The 22,917-nt window shown below is 35.3% G+C and overlaps 2 protein-coding genes across 4 annotated transcripts in view; one reads left to right on the top strand and one right to left on the bottom strand.

The window, feature by feature from the left end:
* LOC128860352 (cysteine-rich motor neuron 1 protein) overlaps positions 1–22,917 on the top strand; it is a 258,225-nt gene that overhangs the window by 39,676 nt on the left and 195,632 nt on the right. The gene's annotated exons all lie outside the window — the stretch shown is intronic.
* LOC128860353 (peritrophin-1-like) lies at positions 306–14,521 on the bottom strand. 2 transcript variants are annotated; one of them, XM_054097833.1, is made up of 2 exons: positions 14,186–14,521; positions 306–407 (listed from the first exon to the last, which is right to left on the bottom strand). In XM_054097833.1, exons 1-2 carry the CDS (start codon positions 14,417–14,419, stop codon positions 357–359), a joined length of 285 nt encoding a protein of 94 aa, XP_053953808.1. In that variant the 5' UTR covers positions 14,420–14,521; the 3' UTR covers positions 306–356. The 2 variants fall into 2 exon arrangements, with proteins under 2 accessions (XP_053953808.1, XP_053953809.1); XM_054097834.1 differs by lacking the exon at positions 306–407 and adding an exon at positions 8,226–8,339.

The following is a 22,917-nucleotide window of genomic DNA, read 5'->3' as shown; positions in this document are numbered from 1 at the left end:
ACATTTTTTGATGTTTTGAGAAAATGAATTTCAAACTTTTTGTCGAAAGTAGCTCTCACTCAAATCTCGTCATGTCTGTAAATATTTATTATTTTTTGACTGACGTTTTGACCCACTTTGTGGAACTAGAATTTGACAAAATTTTGACCACATATAAAATCGACGATGGAGAATCCAAAAATTCAATAAAAAAATAATAGCCTATGAGCACATAGGCTATTGTTATACTAAGGGGACGATATATTTATACATATTAATACATAATAAGATGAAACTCCAAGGACAAGATTTTTTAGTTTGCTTTTTATTTATTAAAGGGATTTACTTTTAATTAACTTTGTTTTTTGTCAGACTGGTTACTTTGCCAATATTGGAGTGCACTTGGCACGCGATGGGTAGTCACAAGCCTGAAAACAAAAACAAGAAATTAATATAAAGTATCGGGATTAAGCAAATGTTAAGGATGAGAAAATATTAGTTAAAGCGGGCAGATACCCGTAAAATTACGAAAAAAATTTTTTTTTCCATAAAATGTTAATGTAATCCTTTAAGAATATGTCAAACAGTTTTTAGAACGTAAATTTCAGTATTTCTTATATTATAGATCGTCACCCGTGACGACTCTATTCTTTGCGTTCTAGCGCTAGCAGAGGTATTTTCATGTTTTTAAACTTTAGACGCGTTTTTCTCAAAACTTATAGGTGGCGCTAAAGTAATCCTCCTATCAGAAAATGCTATAAATTTTGCGATTGTCCCCTAATGTCAGTTCTGTTTTGACATTTGTGTAGTAAACTCATGCGAAATACACGTTAATAAACAATTTTACGCTACACTGCTCCAGAACGCGGAATATTGCTTACTATTTATTTGACCAATAATCGGTCGGTGACTTTGGTACAACGTGAATTTCGTCGCAGATTTCTTCGCCGTCCAACGCCTACTGGTGAAACACTGCGACGTTTAGCCGCTCGCCTCGAAGAGACTGGCAGATCACGAGATGCTGCCAGGCGTGGCAGACCCCGAAGTAGCCGTTCTGCAGATAATTTTGCTGCTGTAGCTGAGGATGTCATGGAAGCGCCGTCGACATCGACCAGACGACGTGCCACGCAAATGGATATCAGTCGACGGTCTTTACATCGAATTTTGGTACAAGATTTGAAGATGTTTCCTAACAAAGTCCAGACGGTGCATCTGCTGTTAGCTGCTGACCGCCAATCGCGTCTAACATACGCTCAAGCCATACTTAATCACCACCAAGAGGAAGATGATTTTTCATCAAAAATAATCATGAGTGATGAGGCCCATTTCCATCTTAGCGGGTACGTAAATAGGCAAAATTTATGCAAAGTCACTGTATGGTGTGCTGTTTTCGCTGGAGGAGTCATCGGACCTTTTTTCTTCGAAAACGTCGCGGGCCAAACGGTTACTGTGAATGGTGAGCGCTACAGAGCAATGATCAACGAGTTCTTTTTGCCGCAACTTGATGAATTGGGATTGGAAAACATGTGGTTCCAACAGGACGGTGCAACGACACACACTGCACGTGCCACAACCAATATGCTGAAGGATGCATTTCCCGGGCGCCTAATCTCCCGTTTTGGCGATTTGCACTGGCCAGCAAGATCGCCTGATTTGACCGCTCCAGACTTCTTTTTGTGGGGCTTTTTGAAGTCACGGGTTTATGTCAATAAGCCTCAGACTCTTGCAGCTCTTAAAGACAATATCCGTCAAGAATGTGAAGACTTATCAACTGTGGCGGCGGCCATTTACATGACATCGTATTCTCGACTTGATATAAAAACAATTAAAAGACCAAATAAAAATAATCCACAAGAAGAATCAAAGTTTTTAATTTTTTTAAATTACAGCCAAAAAACATCGCAAGGTAACTTTTGCGCCACCTTGTATATTTTTTTAAATGGCGTACACGATAACTCGAAAAGTTATTGACCGATCTCCCTGAAATTTTGCACACATCTTTTTTATGGTACTCGTTCTATGGGAATTTACAATTCGAAAATTTTTTCGAAAAAATATTTTTTTCGAAGCAAAAGTAGTAGGAAAATTCGCCCCAAAACTCATTTTTTTTAAGCAGTTTTTCCGCGAATTTTTTTTCCGTTTTTGTTAAATTCATATAGAAATTATAGAAAAAAAAAAAAAAAAAATATTATTTTAATGTATAAATAAACTGTATGCCAGTTTTGAAAAAAATATATTGACTTCTTCATTTTAAATAATGTAATTTTAATAAAAATCAGGGAAAATATGGCCGGTTACAGGTATCGGTCCCCTTAAAGAAAAGGAAATCCATTATTTTCTCGGTATAATTTAAAGTTATGCTCGTTGTCAAGGTGACATTTTACAATAAAAAAATTTCTTTGCTGTTTTTGGCTTGCTCCATTCAAGTGTGGGTTTCAGTGTGTTTTAGAGAAAATTTTACATTTTTGATAAAAGTGATAATTCAAGCCAGGCCGCTGAAATTGTGAATGGTATTTAAGGTACTGATACTATAACTGGCAATTACGTTCCACTTTGGTTTCGTGGATTCCCATCACACATTTTTGGTGTTAAAGGGTGTGTCGATAAAATCACAGTTATTATCAACATTGACCAGGGTCTTAATAGACCTAGCTGTGACCAGGAGCTAAGATCGACCATAAGAATATTTAAAACCGTTAACGCAAAAATAATGGATTTCTTTGTCTACAAACTAATATGTTGGATTGTTAGAGGACAAAAATATATATATGTATTTGATATTGCAAAGCCAAGACTGCCTGGACCAGCATACATTTTCATGCAGCCTGCGAGAAACGATAGCATATCAATACTTTCAGTATACCAGTTTTTACTATTTTTCCTTTATTTTTTGAATGTTCTTTATTTTTTTAATAAAATTATGAGCTGGCTAAGAAAACCAAAATAAATCCAATTCTCAAATATTACACAAAATTTAGAAAAATTCCACAAAAAACATTTCATTCCGAGTCCCTGGGTTTTTTGTTTAAAATCCCTAGAAAAATTTGTGCTGTGCAATTTTAAAGCTTATTAAAATTTAGTCAATAAAAAGTGCAAGTCTAAAATTCCTTAAAAATCTCGCTGATTTTGAATAATTTTTTCCTTGTAATTTTCTCCACACAACGAAAGCCCAGGATATCTTTTATATACAGAAAACGCGCTACACTGACTGGAAAAGAAGATAAAAAATTAAACATAATTTTGCGCCACTTCAAGATTGCACTTTGTCAAACTAAAATCTATTAAGCTATAAAACTAAATACATACCTGTAATATTTCTCGAAATTTAAAATGAAAGCCGTCGAACTGATATGAAAAGTTTGTAGAATCTGTTTTTTTAATTTTTGTGTAACATTTCAAATATGGATTTACACATTGATCTATATATATATACTAGGTAGCGATAGATTAATCATTTCATCAGAAGATTTATAATTTTTGCTAATAACGTCATATGTATGTCTATCGCATTTGACACTTATGAACTAGGCATAACCTGAAAGGAAACAAAATTGGATGAATAATTTAGGTACACCCCCCTATAGTCAACTTTACTTTTCTTTTATTCTTCTACCGATGCTCTGAAATGGGAGTCCTGTATATACTTGAAAGTTCTCATCGAATGACAAGTGGGATAATATCCATGATGTACAGAAAGTGAAGGTGTGGCCAACATTAATCTGGTATTCGGCTCTCAACGGATTTTAAGGAATCTGCTAATTTTCTAACATAACATGGAATATGGCAACGGTTTATTTACAGTAGGCAGAAGGCAGAAATTGTGCTTGTTGTATAAGAAAAAATTAAGACAGCCACTGCTCATGTCACTTCGTTGCTGTCTGAACAAGAACTGATTGGAAGAGTATGGAAATACGTGTGAAAGGAGCGAACATAATTGTGTCGTTAAGTCGCTTTTGGCGGAGCAACCAAAGATACTCTCACAAAAGCCTTCGTGGCTGGTGAAATATTTTATTCTGTTATTAAATTATTTAATAGCATCTGGGCTTTCACGCCACCTTGCTGCAATGGCTTTGTGACGGATAGACGGCGTGTGGTAAAAATTATCGAACCCCTTTGTTGCTACTTAAGGTGTCTCCACAGGGAGTATCTTAGGACCACGTCATTTTTATCAATGACATAAGCTAATGTTTTACTAATTTTTAATTTCTTGCTTTTCGTGGATTATTTAAAAATTGTCTCATCTGTGGAGGGCTGAGTGTATGTTCAGAAGCTTCAACCCGACTTGAACGATCTTCAACGTTGGTGCAAATCGTCGCGTCTGCCTTTAAATATTAAAAAATATTTTCATTTGACATTTCCGAGAGATCAGCACATTTTGAAGCACATCCCATACCATTTCTAAAAATATACTAAAAAATGTAACAGAGTTTAAGGATCTTGGAGTATTATTTGATACGAAATTTTCCTTCGGTGAAAACATTGATTTTATTGCTTTAAAATCGTATTCGGTTCTAGGCTTCATCCGTCGCATCACAACTTAATTTTCAGATCCGTATACCTATAAACTGCTCTTGTTCGTTCTCAATTAGAGTAGGTTGTTATCATTCGGAGACCAACCAACGACCAACTTTCTGTATTCAATAGAATGGAACGTTTTCAAAAAAATGTTCTTAAGCAGTCTTTACATTCCCTCCGATTTGAGTCACCTGTTCCATACATACAATCCCTAGAAAAGAGAAATTTAGTCTTCCAGTTTTTTCCATACAGAAAGTAGCTCTTTCACTTACGTTTATTTTCAATTTTGCTAATGGCATCGTTGACTGCCCAGATCTACTTGAACGGATAAGCTTTAATGTTGTCCGCACAAGGCTTCGCAATTTTTACTCTTTGTATGGGAAAAACTCGAAGACTAAATTTAAATTTGCGAGTAATGCACCTAGTCGAGACTATAATTCATTATCTAATACTATTTTGCTTGGTTTTTCTTTATCCCAGTCGAATTTTGTCAGTTAGTTACTTAAGGAATTGGATTCTTTTTTTTTGCATTTTCTCAAACAATAATATCTTAAAAGTATTGTGTAAAAATTTGAAGGGAATCCGATGAATGAGCATAAGGTTATCTATTAATAAAACTAATTTCTCTTGTCCGATTGATTTTATATGAATCCCCAATGACTTGTGATGATCACCGCAAGGACTTCTAGAGAAACGGGCTCCACACAAACTTTTATAATAATTATTATTTTTTTTAATTATGATAAAGTGAAGTCAAAACATTATGTATTAATGCTATGTTTTAATTTTAGCAAAATAAGGCAACTGTTCAGCAAAAAAAAATTATTCAAAATCGCCATTTTTTCGGGCCTCTGACTACCCCTAACCCCTTAATATTTTTATTTTTATTGATTGCTAATATTAAAGTTGTCAAAATTAGCTTGCTTTTCTTTACATTTGTGTCTAGTCTGTAAGGTAATTTGAACGAACTGTAGATTATGAAAATAGATAAATAAATAATACCCACCTAAATATGATAAACGTCCTAACTCTCACTTGGTCTGTCGCTTTTACAAAATCAATACCTATAGGATTTAAACACTTTCTTGACCAAAAAAACCGCAGCAACGCCAGAAATGGTTCGGAAAGTCAAGGCTCGACTTGAACGAAATCTACGTCGAAGTGGAAGAAAAATGGCCAAAGAACTGAAAATATCGCAAGACAGCATTCGACGCATATTGAAAAATGAGCTCAAGGTCAAGGCTTATAAGTTCCCAAAAGCACACGATCTTTCACCCCGGCAAAAAAAGTTCGGTGCGAAAGAGCAAAAGTTGATTGCGCTTGCACGAACGAAGCGAATTTCCTAACATTGTGTTTTCGGATGAAAAAAATTTCCCAAATAAGCAATTCATAAACACTCAAAACGATCGTGTTTACTTGACCGAACGCTCATACGAGAATTTGAGCCTACGTATGGTCACTCGAAGCAATTTCCCATCGCAAGTAATGGCTTGGGCCGCAGTGATCGCTGATGGACACTTTCCAATCGTTTTTATTGAGCCTGGTGTCAAAGTGAATGCGACTTATTATCGGGAAAATATTTTAGAAGCTGCTTTAGAGCCGTGGACACGCAAACAGTACGGTCGTAGGCCATGGACGTTCCAACAGGACTCGGCACCGTCTCATAAAGCTCGTGTGAACCAAGAATGGTTAAAAAATCATGTTCCACACTTCATTTCGTCCACACAATGGTTTTCGAATGCGCCAGACGCAAATCCAATAGAGTATTCCATCGGGTCCATTTTGGAGAGCAAGGTGAGGACTAAAAAATATGCCAGTATGGATGCGCTGAAAAAAGCAATTATACGAGAATGGGACAAAATACCTCAAGATCACATTGGTGCAACATGCAACTCTTTTTTGACCGTTTGAAGACTATAGTCCAGGCAAAAGGTGGTCGTATCGAGCTAAAGTGAATGTATGCTAAAATTGTAATCATTTTTGAACAATTTTGTCTATGAAATCAATAAAAACTAATTTCACACAAAAGGTTGTGGTGTTTTGAATAGGTAACACTTCATATCGTTCACCCTCTATATGACACTCAGATTATATGCGCTTTAGTCTTTAGAAGCATAAAAATCTCTTGGTTATGTAAGCAAAGCACAATAGACCTAATGATCGATGTGCATGCTTTTCTGCGCTTATCGAACCATTTCAAGCAAAACTTTCCACACCCTGCGAGTATTTTCGATGTCATCACAACTCACAATATTCCATAGAAAAATCTTTCCCAATACTCCCGAACATTTTCTAACCAAGTACTAATATCGCTTCTCGCACATATTTCGATCTTCCCAATAATACTACTTTTAACACTATTTCTAGTTGGTTTTATAAACTCAGAATATCAAACACTTTTTATGCTAACTTTTTCCCTCAGATATCTGCCTTTGCCTGCGAAAAGTAGCTGTTATCAGCACAACTTTTCCCAATTATTTCTGTACTACTAAAATAAAAATCAAAGTGGTGGTGGTTCATGGAGGAAATTATTGGGAAATTGCAAACTAATAAACTACAATAATGACTGCTGGATTTGTCGAAAGCGTGTGAAGTTGTTCATTTGTCAAATGGCAAAAGAGTTCGAAACTTTTTGCGTTGCGCTTACCAACTGAAAGGTCTACGAAAGTTCAAGTGAATAGCAAAATGCGAGTGTGTATGTATGTGTGTGTGTACTTACACGAGTTACGAGAGGTGAGAAAATTACCATTCATTGAGCGAGTAGCGGAAAAAGTGATTATAAATTTAATTAATCTAATTGAAAAGTTGTTAGAAGCCAAGGTAAACGGAGATTTTATGCAACAACTGATTAGTGTAGTTTCATATAATGAAAAAAAAATCTAATTGAAAAAAAACTTTAATTTAATTGATGGATTTGAGTGATGAAAGCAAAAAAGCATTAGGCTGAGCTATAAGTAGCTATGGTTTAATCATAAATTGTTGTTAAGTATTCATCTGGAATAATAAATATAGAAACATCGGGTGTTTTTTAAAAGCTCGAAAACTTAAAATGATAATACAAAACAGAAAAATTGTTGGAATGATTTGTTTTTTTGTTTTATTATAACCTAGTAGATAATTTCATGGCATTAATTTTTTGAATATGATATCCGGCATATGGCCGCCGTATCTACAAGTCTTTGATTAGGTTTTCCACTCAATCTGAGCGTATGGCGTCAATGATGGTTTGAGTATTGCAATAAATCGATTGTTAAGCGCGCCGTTTTGTTGGAACCAAATACTGCCGATGTTTAACTTGTGAGTTTTTGTTTAAAAAAATTCAGTCAGCATGGCTCGATACCACTAGCCATTTACCGTGGCAGCAGCTCCTTCCTCATTCCAAAAAAAAAAACAATAAGGGCCGATGAAGCTACCAGCGGCTAAACCGCACGTAAAATGGATTAATTCTTTTTTTCAAAGTAAATTTCCACAATTTATCAACACGGTTTTGGCGTTAAACGATTCATGATGACCTGTCAAGCCATGCCGAACTGAAATGAATGGCACAATATGGCCATTCTCAGCAGTCAAACCATAGGTATCAATATCGTTCAGTTTAAAAAAACGTTAGCGTTGCAGGGAGTACTTTTCTAGCTTTTTAATGAATATTACATATATAACATACTATATATGTATACATATAAATAAGTAAAGAACTAAAAAAATACACAAAGAAGATATGAAACTCGAAGTTCAGATATTTTTAAATTTATTAAAGTGATTTATTTTTAATTAATTTTTTTTTGTCAGATTGGTTACTTTGCCAATATTGGAGTGCACTTGGCATGCGATGGGTAGTCACAAGCCTGAAAACAAAAACAAGAAATTAATATAGAGTATCGGAATTAAGCAAATGTTAAGGATAAGGAAATATTAGTTTAAGGGGACAGATACATATAAAATTTCGAAAAAAAAAAATTTATTTTCATAAAATGTTAACATAATCCTTTAAGAATATGTCAAACAGTTTTTAGAACGTAAATTTCAGTTTTTCTTATATTATAGATCGTCACCCGTGACGACTCTATTCTTTGCGTTCTAGCGCTAGCAGAGGTATTTTCATGTTTTTAAACTTTAGACGCGTTTTTCTCAAAACTTATAGGTGGCGCTAAAGTAATCCTCCTATCAGAAAATGCTATAAATTTTGCGATTGGCCCCTAGTGTCAGTTCTGTTTTGACATTTGTGTAGTAAACACATGCGAAATACACGTTAATAAACAATTTTACGGTACACTGCTCCAGAACGCGGAATATTGCTGAATATTTATTTGACCAATAATCGATCGGTGACTTTGGCAGAACGTGAATTTCGTCGCAGATTTCTTCGCCGTCCAACGCCTACTGGTGAAACACTGCGACCTTTAGCCGCTCGCCTCGAAGAGACTGGCACATCACGAGATGCTGCCAGGCGTGGCAGACCCCGGAGTATCCGTTCTGCAGAGAATATTGCTGCTGTAGCTGAGGATGTCATGAAAGCGCCGTCGACATCGACCAGACGACGTGCCACGCAAATGGGTATCAGTCGACGGTCTTTACATCGAATTTTGGTACAAGATTTGAAGATGTTTCCTAACAAAGTCCAGACGGTGCATCTGCTGTTAGCTGCTGACCGCCAATCGCGTCTAACATACGCTCAAGCCATACTTAATCACCACCAAGAGGAAGATGATTTTTCATCAAAAATAATCATGAGTGATGAGGCCGATTTCCATCTTAGCGGGTACGTAAATAAGCAAAATTTACGCTTCTGGGGCACTGAATATCCGCGTGTAACCCACGGAGAGCCCCTGTTTTCGCTGGAGGAGCCATCGGACCGTTTTCTTCGAAAACGTCGCGGGCTAAACGGTTACTGTGAATGGTGAGCGCTACAGAGCAATGATCAACGAGTTCTTTTTGCCGCAACTTGATGAATTGGGATTGGAAAACATGTGGTTCCAACAGGACGGTGCAACGGCACACACTGCACGTGCCACAACCGATATGCAGAAGGATGCATTTCCCCGGCGCCTAATCTCCCGTTTTGGCGATTTGCACTGGCCAGCAAGATCGCCTGATTTGACCGCTCCAGACTTCTTTTTGTGGGGCTTTTTGAAGTATATTGCAGCTCTTAAAGATAATATCCGTCAAGAATGTGAAGACTTATCAACTGTGGCGGCGGCCATTTACATGACATCGTATTCTCGACTTGATATAAAAACAATTAAAAGACCAAATAAAAATAATCCACAAGAAGAATCAAAGTTTTTAATTTTTTTAAATTACAGCCAAAAAACATCGCAAGGTAACTTTTGCGCCACCTTGTATATTTTTTTAAATGGCGTACACGATAACTCGAAAAGTTATTGACCGATCTCCCTGAAATTTTGCACACATCTTTTTTATGGTACTCGTTCTATGGGAATTTACAATTCGAAAATTTTTTCGAAAAAATATTTTTTTCGAAGCAAAAATAGTAGGAAAATTCGCCCCAAAACTCATTTTTTTTTAGAAGTTTTTCCGCGAATTTTTTTTCCGTTTTTGTTAAATTCATATAGAAATTATAGAAAAAAAAATAAAAAAAAAAATATTATTTTAATGTATAAATAAACTGTATGCCAGTTTTGAAAAAAATATATTGACTTCTTCATTTTAAATATTGTAATTTTAATAAAAATCAGGGAAAATATGGCCGTTTACAGGTATCGGTCCCCTTAAAGAAAAGGAAATCCATTATTTTCTCGGTATAATTTAAAGTTATGCTCATTGTCAAGGTGACATTTTACAATAAAAAAATGTCTTTGCTGTTTTTGGCTTGCTCCACTCAAGTGTGGGTTTCAGTGTGTTTTAGAGAAAATTTTACATTTTTGATAAAAGTGATAATTCAAGCCAGGCCGCTGAAATTGTGAATGGTATTTAAGGTACTGATACTATAACTGGCAATTACGTTCCACTTTGGTTTCGTGGATTCCCATCACACATTTTTGGTGTTAAAGGGTGTGTCGATAAAATCACAGTTATTATCAACATTGACCAGGATCTTAATAGACCTAGCTGTGACCAGGAGCTAAGATCGACCATAAGAATATTTAAAACCGTTAACGCAAAAATAATGGATTTCTTTGTCTACAAACTAATATGTTGGATTGTTAGAGGACAAAAATATATATATGTATTTGATATTGCAAAGCCAAGACTGCCTGGACCAGCATACATTTTCATGCAGCCTGCGAGAAACGATAGCATATCAATACTTTCAGTATACCAGTTTTTACTATTTTTCCTTTATTTTTTGAATGTTCTTTATTTTTTTAATAAAATTATGAGCTGGCTAAGAAAACCAAAATAAATCCCATTCTCAAATATTACACAAAATTTAGAAAAATTCCACAAAAAACATTTCATTCCGAGTCCCTGGGTTTTTTGTTTAAAATCCCTAGAAAAATTTGTGCTGTGCAATTTTAAAGCTTATTAAAATTTAGTCAATAAAAAGTGCAAGTCTAAAATTCCTTAAAAATCTCGCTGATTTTGAATAATTTTTTCCTTGTAATTTTCTCCACACAACGAAAGCCCAGGATATCTTTTATATACAGAAAACGCGCTACACTGACTGGAAAAGAAGATAAAAAATTAAACATAATTTTGCGCCACTTCAAGATTGCACTTTGTCAAACTAAAATCTATTAAGCTATAAAACTAAATACATACCTGTAATATTTCTCGAAATTTAAAATGAAAGCCGTCGAACTGATATGAAAAGTTTGTAGAATCTGTTTTTTTAATTTTTGTGTAACATTTCAAATATGGATTTACACATTGATCTATATATATATACTAGGTAGCGATAGATTAATCATTTCATCAGAAGATTTATAATTTTTGCTAATAACGTCATATGTGTGTCTATCGCATTTGACACTTATGAACTAGGCAGAAACTGAAAGGAAACAAAATTGGATGAATAATTTAGGTACACCCCCCTATAGTCAACTTTACTTTTCTTTTATTCTTCTACCGATGCTCTGAAATGGGAGTCCTGTATATACTTGAAAGTTCTCATCGAATGACAAGTGGGCTAATATTCATGATGTACAGAATGCGAAGGTGTGGCCAACATTAATCTGGTATTCGGCTCTGAACGGATTTGAAGGAATCTGCTAATTTTCTAACATAACATGGAATATGGCAACGGTTTATTTACAGTAGGCAGAAGGCAGAAATTGTGCTCGTTGTATAAGAAAAAATCAAGACAGCCACTGCTCATGTCACTTCGTTGCTGTCTGAACAACAACTGATTGGAAGAGTATGAAAATACGTGTGAAAGGAGCGAACATAATTGTGTCGTTAAGTCGCTTTTGGCGGAGCAACCAAAGATACTCTCACAAAAGCCTTCGTGGCAGGTCAAATATTTTATTCTGTTATTAAATTATTTAATAGCATCTGGGCTTTCACGCCACCTTGCTGCAATGGCTTTGTGACGGATAGACGGCGTGTGGTAAAAATTATAGAACCATTTTGTTCCTACTTAAGGTGTCTCCACAGGGAGTATCTTATGACCACGTCTTTTTGTCATTTTTATCAATGACATAAGCTAATGTTTTACTAATTTTTAATTTCTTGCTTTTCGTGGATTATTTAAAAATTGTCTCATCTGTGGAGGGCTGAGTGTATGTTCAGAAGCTTCAACTTCACTTGCACGATCTTCAACGTTGGTGCAAATCGTCGCGTCTGTCTTTCAATATTAAAAAATATTTTCATTTAACATTTCCGAGACATCAGCACATTTTGTAGCACATCTCACACCATTTCTGAAAATATACAATACTAAAAAATGTAACAGAGTTTAAAGATCTTGGAGTATTATTCGATACGAAATGTTCCTTCAGTGGTCACATTAACTTTATTCTTCCAAAATCGTATTCGGTTCTAGGCTTCATCCGTCGCAGTACAACTTAATTTTCTGATCCGTATACCTATAAACTGCTGTTAACGGCTCTTTTTCGTTCTCAATTAGAGTAGGTTGTTATCATTTGGAGGCCAACCAACGACCAACTTTTGATATTCAATAGAATGGAGCGCTTTCAAAAAATTGTTCTTAAGCAGTCTTTACATTCCCTCCGATTTGAGTCACCTGTTCCATACTACAATTCTCGGCTAAAGCTAATTCATCTAGGATCTCTAGAAAAGAGAAATTTAGTCTTCGAGTTTTTTCCATACAGAAAGTAGCTCTTTCACTTTCGTTTATTTTCAATTTTGTTAATGGCATCGTGGACTGTCCAGATCTACTTGAGCGAATAAGCTTTAACGTTGCCCAAAGAAGTCTTCGCAACTTTTACTCTTTGTGTGGGGAAGACTCGAAGACTGAATTTAAATTTGCGAGTAATGCACCTAGTCGAGACTATAATTCATTATCTAATACTATTTTGCTTGATTTTTCTTTATCCAGGTCGAATTTTGTAAACAATTAAGGCTTAGTTACTTAAGGGGTTAGGGGTAGTCAGAATTTAAAAAAAATTGGATTTTTTTTGCATTTTCTTATCATTCACATATCCACAATAATATCTTAAAAGTATTGTGTGAAAATTTTAAGGGCATCCGACAAATACTTTCTGAGTTATTTAGCAATTGACTGGGGGCGCTCGGGCGCTCCCAAGGTCTATATTTTAAATGCGTTTTTTCTCAAAGCTAGGTTTTTTTAACTGGTGGTCATTTAAACTTTATACTGGTTTTGAAAAACATAAAACACTCGAGACTGATCGCAGAATTTTTTTTTTTCAAAAATTTCGTTTTTTTTTAATAATTAATTGTCGGTTTTTTTCCCTAAAATCTGAAAAATATATCCTGAGGCCTCCATTTCGTTAATTTTGAAAAAAGCTTCGATCGGGCACATGATTATCTATTAAAAAAATAATTTCTCCTGTCCGATGGATTTTAGGTGAATCTCCAAGAACTTATGATGATCACCGCAAGGGACTTCGGGCGAACAAAAAAATACGTGCCTCATTATTTTGACCAGAGAGCAACATATTTGAGTTACATCGAAATCGAAGAACCTGACCCGAATAGCCCGGTTGAATTGAAATGGAAAGCACCACCTAATATTATTTCAATATACAAATAATAGGTCAGATACTCATTATATGGCACTCAGATTATATGCGCTTTATCCTTTAGAAGCATACAAATATCTTGGTTATGTAAGCAAAGCACAATAGACCTCATAATCAAGGTGCATACTTCTCTGCGCTTATCGAACCATTTCAAGCAAAACTTTCCACACCCTGCGAGTATTTTCGATACTGTCATCACAACTCACAATATTCCATAGAAAAATCCTTCCCAATGCTCCCGAACATTTTATAAACAAGTACTAATATCGCTTCTCGCACATACTTCGATCTTCCCAATAATATGATTTTTAGCACTATTTCTACTTACTTTTATAAACTCAGAATATCAAACACTTTTTATGCTAACTTTTTCCCTCAGATATCTGCCTTTGCCTGCGAAAAGTAGCTGTTATCAGCACAACTTTTTCCAATTATTTCTGTACTTCCCATCCAAAAGCTAGTAACTAAAGAACCAACAGCATTCGAACCTACTCGACACTCGACGGGGCAGCTCCAAAGCTAAGAACTACATGGCAAACCAAACGCCCGCCCGCCATCTCACTCACCATCAAGCGTGTGCTATAATGCAAGCCCTCTGGGCACTTATTTACTTTCGGAAGCCCACGATCGCACTTATAGAAGATGCCACAGTTGCTAGGCGATGGTATTTGCACCACAAACGCAGTATCCGATTGATTCCTGGGACACTCGATGCCCTCTTCAACAGCAATTTTGGCCGCGTTAATGCTGGTGGCAGCGACAAGTGCAGCAAATACAAAGAAAAATACGTGGAATTTCATTTTGTTAACGACGATTCCGTTTTCAACTCAGTTATATTTTATTAGACAAAAACAACAATGAGTTGCACACGAACAGGCTGTGCTGTTCTTGGTAAAATATTTATTTTGGAATGCTCGGTGTGTACCCAAACGGAGTTGCCTTTATAGCAACGGGGAGATGCTTGTGAGCAGAATAGAGGAAGAATTTAAGCATTTCAAATTGTCTGCATGAGTTAGTGAATGTGTAATTGTATACATGAAAATGCAGTTGCTTCATTTCTTATCAGCGCCTCACATTTTTGTGTTTGCCTTTGTTTTTGATATTATCTTTTTTAGTGTTTCATTTATTTCTATTAAATTGCTTATCTTACCTTGTTGTTGCTTTAGTTTGTATTTCTAGTTGTAAGTTTTTTTGTTTTATTTGTTGCTGAGTTTTTCTGTGTTTTATAACAGCTTCACAAATGTTCTTATAAAACAATTTGCTTGCTTTTCTCAGCTGTTTTTGTGAGATATTTCGTTGTTGCATTTTTTTATAATGTTTTGGCTAAAATTCGTTTTCTCTTATCTCTTCTGTTCTTATTTATTTTTACGGTCTAAAAATATGCTTTTTTGCAAAAAAATTTAACACAGTTTTGTAATTTTGTTGATCAGCAATTTTTCTAATTTTTGATTTCTACGCAGTGAGTGCCGCAAGAAAGAGAAAAACACCGTAATTTATTAGCTACAATCGCCTGGCCAAATCGTAGTGACTTCTAAGATCCATTGGGGGTACTTTAGTTCAGTAATTGAATGTTAGCAGTGAGAATTAATGAAATGGAAGAGCATCGTACTTAATTTTCAAGTTATGAACTTGTATAATTAGACAATCATTTGTTTTTGTTCCTCCATAACTCAATTTAGAGGAATTCAAGAAATTTTATTAGGTGTGCAACTAAGTTCTCGTTTTTTTTTAATGAAAATACAACTTTATTCTGAAAAAATGGTTACAAGTGAATCAACAGAAAGTTTTTTACTTTTTCCCATCTACCTGGTAGATCTTGTATACCGTCGCGGTAAAACTGTTCAACTTTTGAGGCTATCCACGGATCAAGCCATTTTTTGGTGTCTTCATATGAATAGAACTGCGGCTCAGCTAGAGCATGTGCCATCGATCGGAACAGGTGATAATCGGACAGCGCAATATCTGGAGAATAAGGCGAGTGGGGTAGAATTTCCAATTTCAGTGTTTCCTGGTAGGTTTTAACGGGTTTGGCAAGTGAGGCCGAGCGTTGTCATGCTGTAGAATGACTTTCTCAAGCCTCTCCGCGTATTGCGGCCGTATTGCGGTTTCTCGCGCAGTCCTCGGCTCAGTCGCATCAATTGAAGTCGCTACCGATCCCCAGTGATGGTTTCGGTTAGTTTTAACACTTCATAATAAATAGCATCAACTTGGTCCCACCAAATACATACCATAACCTTCGCAGCGTGAATATTCGGCCGAGGCGACGACGTAGAAGCAATGACTTTCTTTTCTTTGAATTGCTATACTGAATCGATTTTTCATCACCCGCCACGATGCAATAAATAAATTCCTTCCTTTTTTGCCGCTGGAGCAGTTGTTCACAGGCGAAAAAACTTCGCTCATCATCCTTTGGTTTTAACTCATAAGGAACGCAAGTCTCCAGTTTCTGAATCATTCCCAAAACATGCAATCGTTTGGAAATGGATTGGCGGGTAACTCCAAATACTGAAGCAAGATCTTCTTGCGTTTGACATGGCTCCTCATCGAGCAATGCCTCCAAATCAGCGGCTTCGAAGGTTTTTGGCCTTCCTTCACGCGAACGGTCGTCATCATTAGAATCAGCGTCTTTGAAGCGACGGAACCAATCTCGGCACGTTGTTTCACTTAAAGCAGCATCGCCATAAACTTTTTGTAGCTCTCGATGCGCTTCAGACACCGTTTTTTTCGAATGAACGAAGAAAATCAACACTTCTCGCAAATGACGATTATTCGGCACAAAATCAGACATTTTCACGAAACCAAAAGTATATGATACCAAAACAAAATCACTAATGTGCCGAAACAGTGTGTTTACCATTTGTCTGAGCTTGATTTACGTCGTTTAAGTTATGTTAGAAACGACTAGCACCCACTGCTTGCAACAGCCTCCGCTGACTGATGTCCTAAGTAGTGGGAATGTCTACCTGCTGTTGCTTGGGAATAAACTTTCTTACTGTTTGGAGCGCCATCTATGTTTCACATTTTTCTGGCAGAACGATCGCGCAGATGGTTGAGGACTTCGCTAAATTTGGTGTGTCTGGGCTTATCGCGATTGCTCGCTTCCTCTTGCTAGCGCCACTAATGCATTGTGTAACTGTGTGTTTTTCTTTGTTTTTGCTTGTTTTACCAGCCACATTGTAAATAATGCCCTGACCATTGTGCGGAAGTAAGGATAGGAGGGATACGTTTTTGGGGTTGAGGAATGAGATTTTTGTTTGTTTTTTTTTTTTTGTTTTTAGAAAGAGAGAAGTAGGTAAATTTGGAAAAGTGGGATATGGGACTCGAACCCACAGCCTCTGGAATGGCAGGCTAGTGCACTTACCCTAGACTAACGAGGCCGCTAAAAATTTGTTTGAAATAAATTTCGAATTGTTGCTATATCTAGCATATACTTCAGGGTTCGTCCCTTGCGACTTTTTTCTGTATCAAAATACGCAAAAATAGCTCTTCAGTAAAAAATTTGGATCTAATGAAGAAGTCGTCGGTGAAAAAGCTGCATATGTTGAGGGAAACGAGAGATCATATTATTATTTTATTTAGAAGACTTCACAAAATAGCAAATATATCTGATCCAGGTATCGACCTTAAAAGATATTTTATTCAAAAGTAAAATGTCTTTTTTCGAAATAAAATGTTCCTCATTTCATTTCTTAGTCACTTATTAGCCGAAACTTGCAAATTTTTATATTTTTGTTTTTATTTTTATTTTTGTATTTTATTTTATTTTTTTGTTTGTGTCTACATGCATTAAGTCTTATTCCATCTTGCTGTTGGAGGTATAGTAATTAGTTTTTGTGTTTAACAAGTAATCGCTGGGGAAAATTTCTAATTCCCCAGGGATAGCAGCAGTCATTTACTCAGACAGCCAATAGTGGGAAAGCAACAGCGAAGCATGTGGAGGCAAAGAAGAAAACTCAAGCCGAAGGCGACATAACGACCATCGAGAGGATCTTTAGTGGAGAAATATATATTTGATTTCTTGCCATAACTCCGACTAAATAAAAATTTTTACTAAGACTAAATACTCATAGTAAATAGCGCTCAGTCGTTTCTTTAATAGGGATAAAAGAACTAAATAAATACATCAAAATAGTATGGAAATTAAGCTTGAAAAAATATGTGGAAATAAACTCAAATAATTAGAATTAAAGCAAAATAAATACAAATTAAAAACGAGCAAATTTGACTGGTGTGAGTATTTAGAGGTTGCTGTTTTTTTTTTTGGGGGTTTTGTTTTAATGAGCAAAATCTTCTTCCCGTATTAATTTAAAATCATTTCTCATGTGCTTCCCACTGCAGGCTATTTGCGTGAGAGAGCGGGAAAAGCGGTTTTCATACTGCGTACCACAATGGTGTGCTGCATGTGCTGTGCCCTTTGAAGCGCCTGAGAGGAATTAAATTAAATTCATCGCTTTATATAAACAAAGAGCTCTGTTAGAGAAATGAGTTTGTTTATTCACTTTTTTTATTATTTTTCTGCAAACTGGGATATTATGCAAATGCATGCTGCTTAATATTATTCAATTTCGTGGTGGATCTACTGGATTTCTCTACATTTTTTTCTTAATTTTTTGTAACGAGACCAAACAGAATACACCTACCGTTCAATTTGCTGTGGGGGCCAATTGAAGGACTTTTGGTTATTCAACAGGTTGTATATCCAAGGGAGTAACTGAATCGAACTATTCGGCCCCGCCTGGGAAAGCTCAGGCTTGCCTTGTCAACTAATTAGCTATAGATTTATTCATCATCAGCCATAATTGGGGCACTGAAGTTTGAATAAACATATTTTTTTTTTATTCAAGGTACTAAGTGAAGCTTATTTAGTTTCAATTATTTTTACTGTTTAAAATAAAGGCGAAGCTTAGGTTTGGTATAGCCAACTGACTTAGAAAATGTGCGAAACTTCTGTGTTTATTCCTCATGGAACCGTTTAGATGCTCTTACGAAGCGCAGAATAGACTTTGTAGCAATACCGGATAGTACCGTAAGAAGGTCAAAAGAGTATTTTTCTAAAAACCTTGCTCTTCTCCTAACAAAGACTGGATAATTACGGAGGAAGTGTTCTACTCTTTCTTCCTTCCTTCGTCTCTACTACTTCCGCAGTAGTAGTAATTCTTTATTTATTTATAAATATTTCATCTTACATTTCAATAATTTTTAAAATAACTCGTTCAAATATATAAATACATAAATAAAGAAATAATAAATTTGTGGCAATAATAATGTTGTCTGTCACAACTCAAAAATTAATCAAAAATTAAACTCTGCAATAAGAAAATTTCTATAGCGTAAGGCTGAGTATATAAAGCAAGTTAGTCTTTTCCAATTATGGCCATTAAGTATATCTATTACTTTTGCTTCATTTAGCTTCGGTGCGTTTAGGTATTTTGTTCAGATCTCCTTCAGTACCGGACATCTTCCTAAGAAGTGCTGCATATTTTCTTCCTCGTTTGAATTGCAGAGGGTGCATATTTTCTGAGCATTTCCATACGTAGTTGCATTTAGCTTCAGTAAACCACATCTTGCTTTGAAAATTGTCGTAATATCAGCTAGCCGCATATCTTCTTTAATATATGATTCCCCTTTTGAGTAGTCTAAATGTTTATAAATTCGCGTCGCGCTTGACTGTGCTTTTTGCCTTGCCATGTTGATATCTTTTATTTTCATTTCGGTAAGAAGTTGCACACAGCGATCTTGCGAGTCTATAGCCGTGATGTTTTCTTCAAACTTCAGACCGAACTGCATTCCCATGTCGTTCAGATGCTTAAGCCAAAACACATTTTTACTTAAGATGCCTTGTGTTAGCTTATGGGGGAGTCTGTTGCAATTATATTTATAAATAGTTTTCCAGATATACTTCATGTGCAGTTCTAAAGAATACATGCAGTATGAATGAGAAAATACTCCTAGCCTAGAAGAGCGCATAGAAGAGTGCCTACAATAACCGTTGACACAAGCCACGACCTTCTAAATGTTCTCTCTTGAGAGGACTAGCAATTCTCTCTCTTATCTATTTGCGGCACAACTAGCCTAGTTGTAACAGAAATATTTTCTTCTCTCCATGACATATGGGCTCTCTGAATAATATTTTTCTTATTCTTAATGTACAAGTTGACATACGAGTTCCAAAATGTCCTCTGTTTTCAAGCAGTGGAATATTATTACCCTTTCTGGCCAACACATCGGGCTTTCATTTTCCTTCAATACCTCTAGGTTATGGAACCAATTTAAGACTAACCTTGAATACGCTGCTAATATCATTTAGAGCTGCCAGACATTCCTGCCGTATTCATTGATGGCCGCCGGGCTATTGTAGTTCTTTTTGCGGCGTGTGTGTTAAGGTACACAGTTACTTCCTTTATGGCTAAGATTTCTACCTGGTCGGAAGGAGGACATATAATTCTAATCCTAATTGTTTTGCAAAAAACATACTTACTTTATTTTCTACCTTGGATCCATCCGTGTACAAATTTATTTCCCCTCCTCACCCTGGCCTCTGAGTTTGTCACTCTCTTCTTGACGAGATGTCTTGAAGTGCCTGTCGAAGATAGGTTTAGGGAAAGTGTAGCCGATTTCCCGATTATAACTACTCTTAGTAGTGGATCCGTGGATTAACCGCCGGGTCTTCCATAGCGCGAAACTTTTAAGTCTACATACGTGCTGAAGCGGCAGCCACGTGTAATAAAGGCGTGTAAGGTTTTATAGAAACTAGGAGCATAATTTTGACTCAAATTTTTTTTTTTTTGTTTTTTTGCTTTGATCCAAACTGTTTTCATTTGTCTAATATTACGAAATTTTTGTATTTATATATCATAAATATTTTGGAAGTGTCTACTTACAATTTAAAATTGTCAGTCGCGATTATTTGAGAGATATAGAAAATTTCTTGTGTGGAAATTTGCTGGAGACAGAAACGAATATTTAATTCAATTCTTGCTACAAAGTGTTTTGTGACAAGTCCGAACAGAAAACTGTCAAACTTGGAAGGAAAAATGTTTGGTTGATGGTCGGTATTATTACAGGACACAAGCCATATTGTCAACATATGACCACCATTGGAATCATTGATGACCCGATGTGCCCGTCTTGAGCAAAATGAGCAAAAATATAAAGAAAAAATGTGTAGGGACTTCAAATATGCACTTTGCCATGGTAAAATTTAATGAGCTCTAAAGTTGTGGCCTATATTTTTGAAAAACTCTGATTAAAAATTTTACATTTTTGATTAAAATTTGTGGAATTTTTGTAATGAAAAAATAATTTAAATTAACAAATCAATAAAACAGTCATTAAAACTTTTCAATATGGGGTACCTTTATAATAAATAGATTTTAAGTTGTGCAAATTCTAATGAATATTTGGGAATTTCTTATAAATTTTGTACACAAACAAAAGAAAATTTGAATTATATCTGTATTCCTTATAAAACAAAAAAAATCAAAAAATTTAAACATAAATAAATAAATCATCAAAACATAAATAAATATATCATCAAAACTTGTCAATATGTGGTGCCTTCATACGATAATAATTCGTAGGGTTGGTGTATTTTCAACAAAAAGAAAACAAAACAATTTTTTGAAATTTCTGCATTTGTCATCTATTCGCTTAGATATTGAATTAGAAGGCAAGATTGGAATTTATTAATATTTAATTGTCAGCTGCTCATCATTTATACCGCCTATCAAATATTTACTAGAAACTAGAAAGTTTTTGTTTTATAAAAAACATAATAAACACGATTAAATCACTTAAATTATTGCAAGAATTAGCGTTGAGCGTATTTATATTCGTTACATTAATTTTAACAAATTTTGCTGAATAACAGCACATCCTTCCCTCAGGCCTACATTGCGTATACGCAGCGGGTATTACACCCAGCATTGCCATTATTACATAAATATTTCTTTATTCTAAATTAAATTATCCTGCTCTCTGCCATTCCCCGTCCCAATTGTTATTCATATTTTTTACTGCCGTCATTCCTTTTACCAATTTCCATCAAAAAATATTGTCTTCACACTTAAACCCACAGCGCGGATACGTTCTCCATGCTGCTCTTTTCTATTAATTTGCAGCGCGTGAAATCATTACGCTCAACCAGCATCGGCTGTCCACAGCAAACCAAGCGCAAAGTTGGAATTTAGTAGATGCCATTCTACCAGTAAGCATGACTACGCGATTTTCTACGTGCAAATGTATGCGTGTGTAGATAGTTTTTTAAATATACCCAGTAGTAAAAGTAGAAGTAGAGGTCAGGTTCACAAACTACTTATGCAGATAAAGATTTTATGACTGTTAATGACAGTTTGAGTACTGCAGCAAGGAATGGCAATGAGAATTATTATTCCAGAGTTTCTGTATTATTTTTTTAAGTATTATATTTTATTATATATTATTCCAGAACTTTCGTATAAACTTATATGACCTTTCCTTTAATTTTTAGTATAAGTTTGACGATTTACTTTCTTCATTCAAGAAATCTATCCGATTTAAACAACTTTCCAAGTTACTGCAATATTCAGTCAGATTCTGTCACTCATTTCTGAGTGAATTTCAATGCAATTGTTAGAAAATGTAGGCACTATTTAAATCAGTTCTCCTTAGCTTTTGCACTAATTCAACACTATAAATTTTTTAACTAATCCGAAAGTATTAAAATTTGTCTGTCAGCAGTTAATTTTTCGACCACAGAGTTACAATTGTTACAAAGGACTTGAATCGCTAAGCAAAGGAAAATTAAAAGCATAGCGTGCGGCTAGAGCGAGAACCCATATAGTCACTTAATTCAATTTTAGTTATTTCTTGAGTCTAAGATTTTAATAATATTTCAAAATATATTAAATACTAAAAATGCATTAGTGTACTAGGGTAGTTTACAAAAAGTCAGACCACTCAATATTTATTACGACACCACCCTTAATCAATCTTCATTAAAAACCAACCATACTTATTTTTTATTTTGAAATCGATTGAAAAAATATGCAATAGAGCTGCAAAAATCTAGAAAATTTAAATGAAATTTACTAGAGAAATTTTATATAAATTTTGTATACTTGATATGAAGTTCGTAGCAAATCTATACTTTCAATATACAGAAGTGATTGGCCACTGGGAAATACAACAAAGGAAATACAACTTTACTTTACGGATTCAAGATGGACTGCAGCGTCGCCCCAGGTGTATTTTTACAGACCTCGAAAGTTACAAAAACTTGCCTAGGTAATTGGAATAGTATTTTTCAAGGAGAAGAACT

The sequence above is a fragment of the Anastrepha ludens genome, chromosome 4 (assembly GCF_028408465.1).
Source record: "Anastrepha ludens isolate Willacy chromosome 4, idAnaLude1.1, whole genome shotgun sequence".
Classification (NCBI taxonomy): domain Eukaryota; kingdom Metazoa; phylum Arthropoda; class Insecta; order Diptera; family Tephritidae; genus Anastrepha; species Anastrepha ludens.
The sequence above is the reverse complement of the archived record's forward strand: the minus strand, read 5'-3'. Positions and strand labels throughout refer to the sequence as shown.

What these genes read in the sequence shown, in the direction of transcription:
- LOC128860353 (XM_054097833.1), bottom strand. Translation starts at nt 14,419, where the DNA reads ATGAAATTCCACGTATTTTTCTTTGTATTTGCTGCACTTGTCGCTGCC. An exon ending in ATTATAGCACACGCTTGATG is followed by an intron (nt 408 to 14,185) that starts GTGAGTGAGATG and finishes TTTTGTTTTCAG; the next exon opens with GCTTGTGACTACCCATCGCG.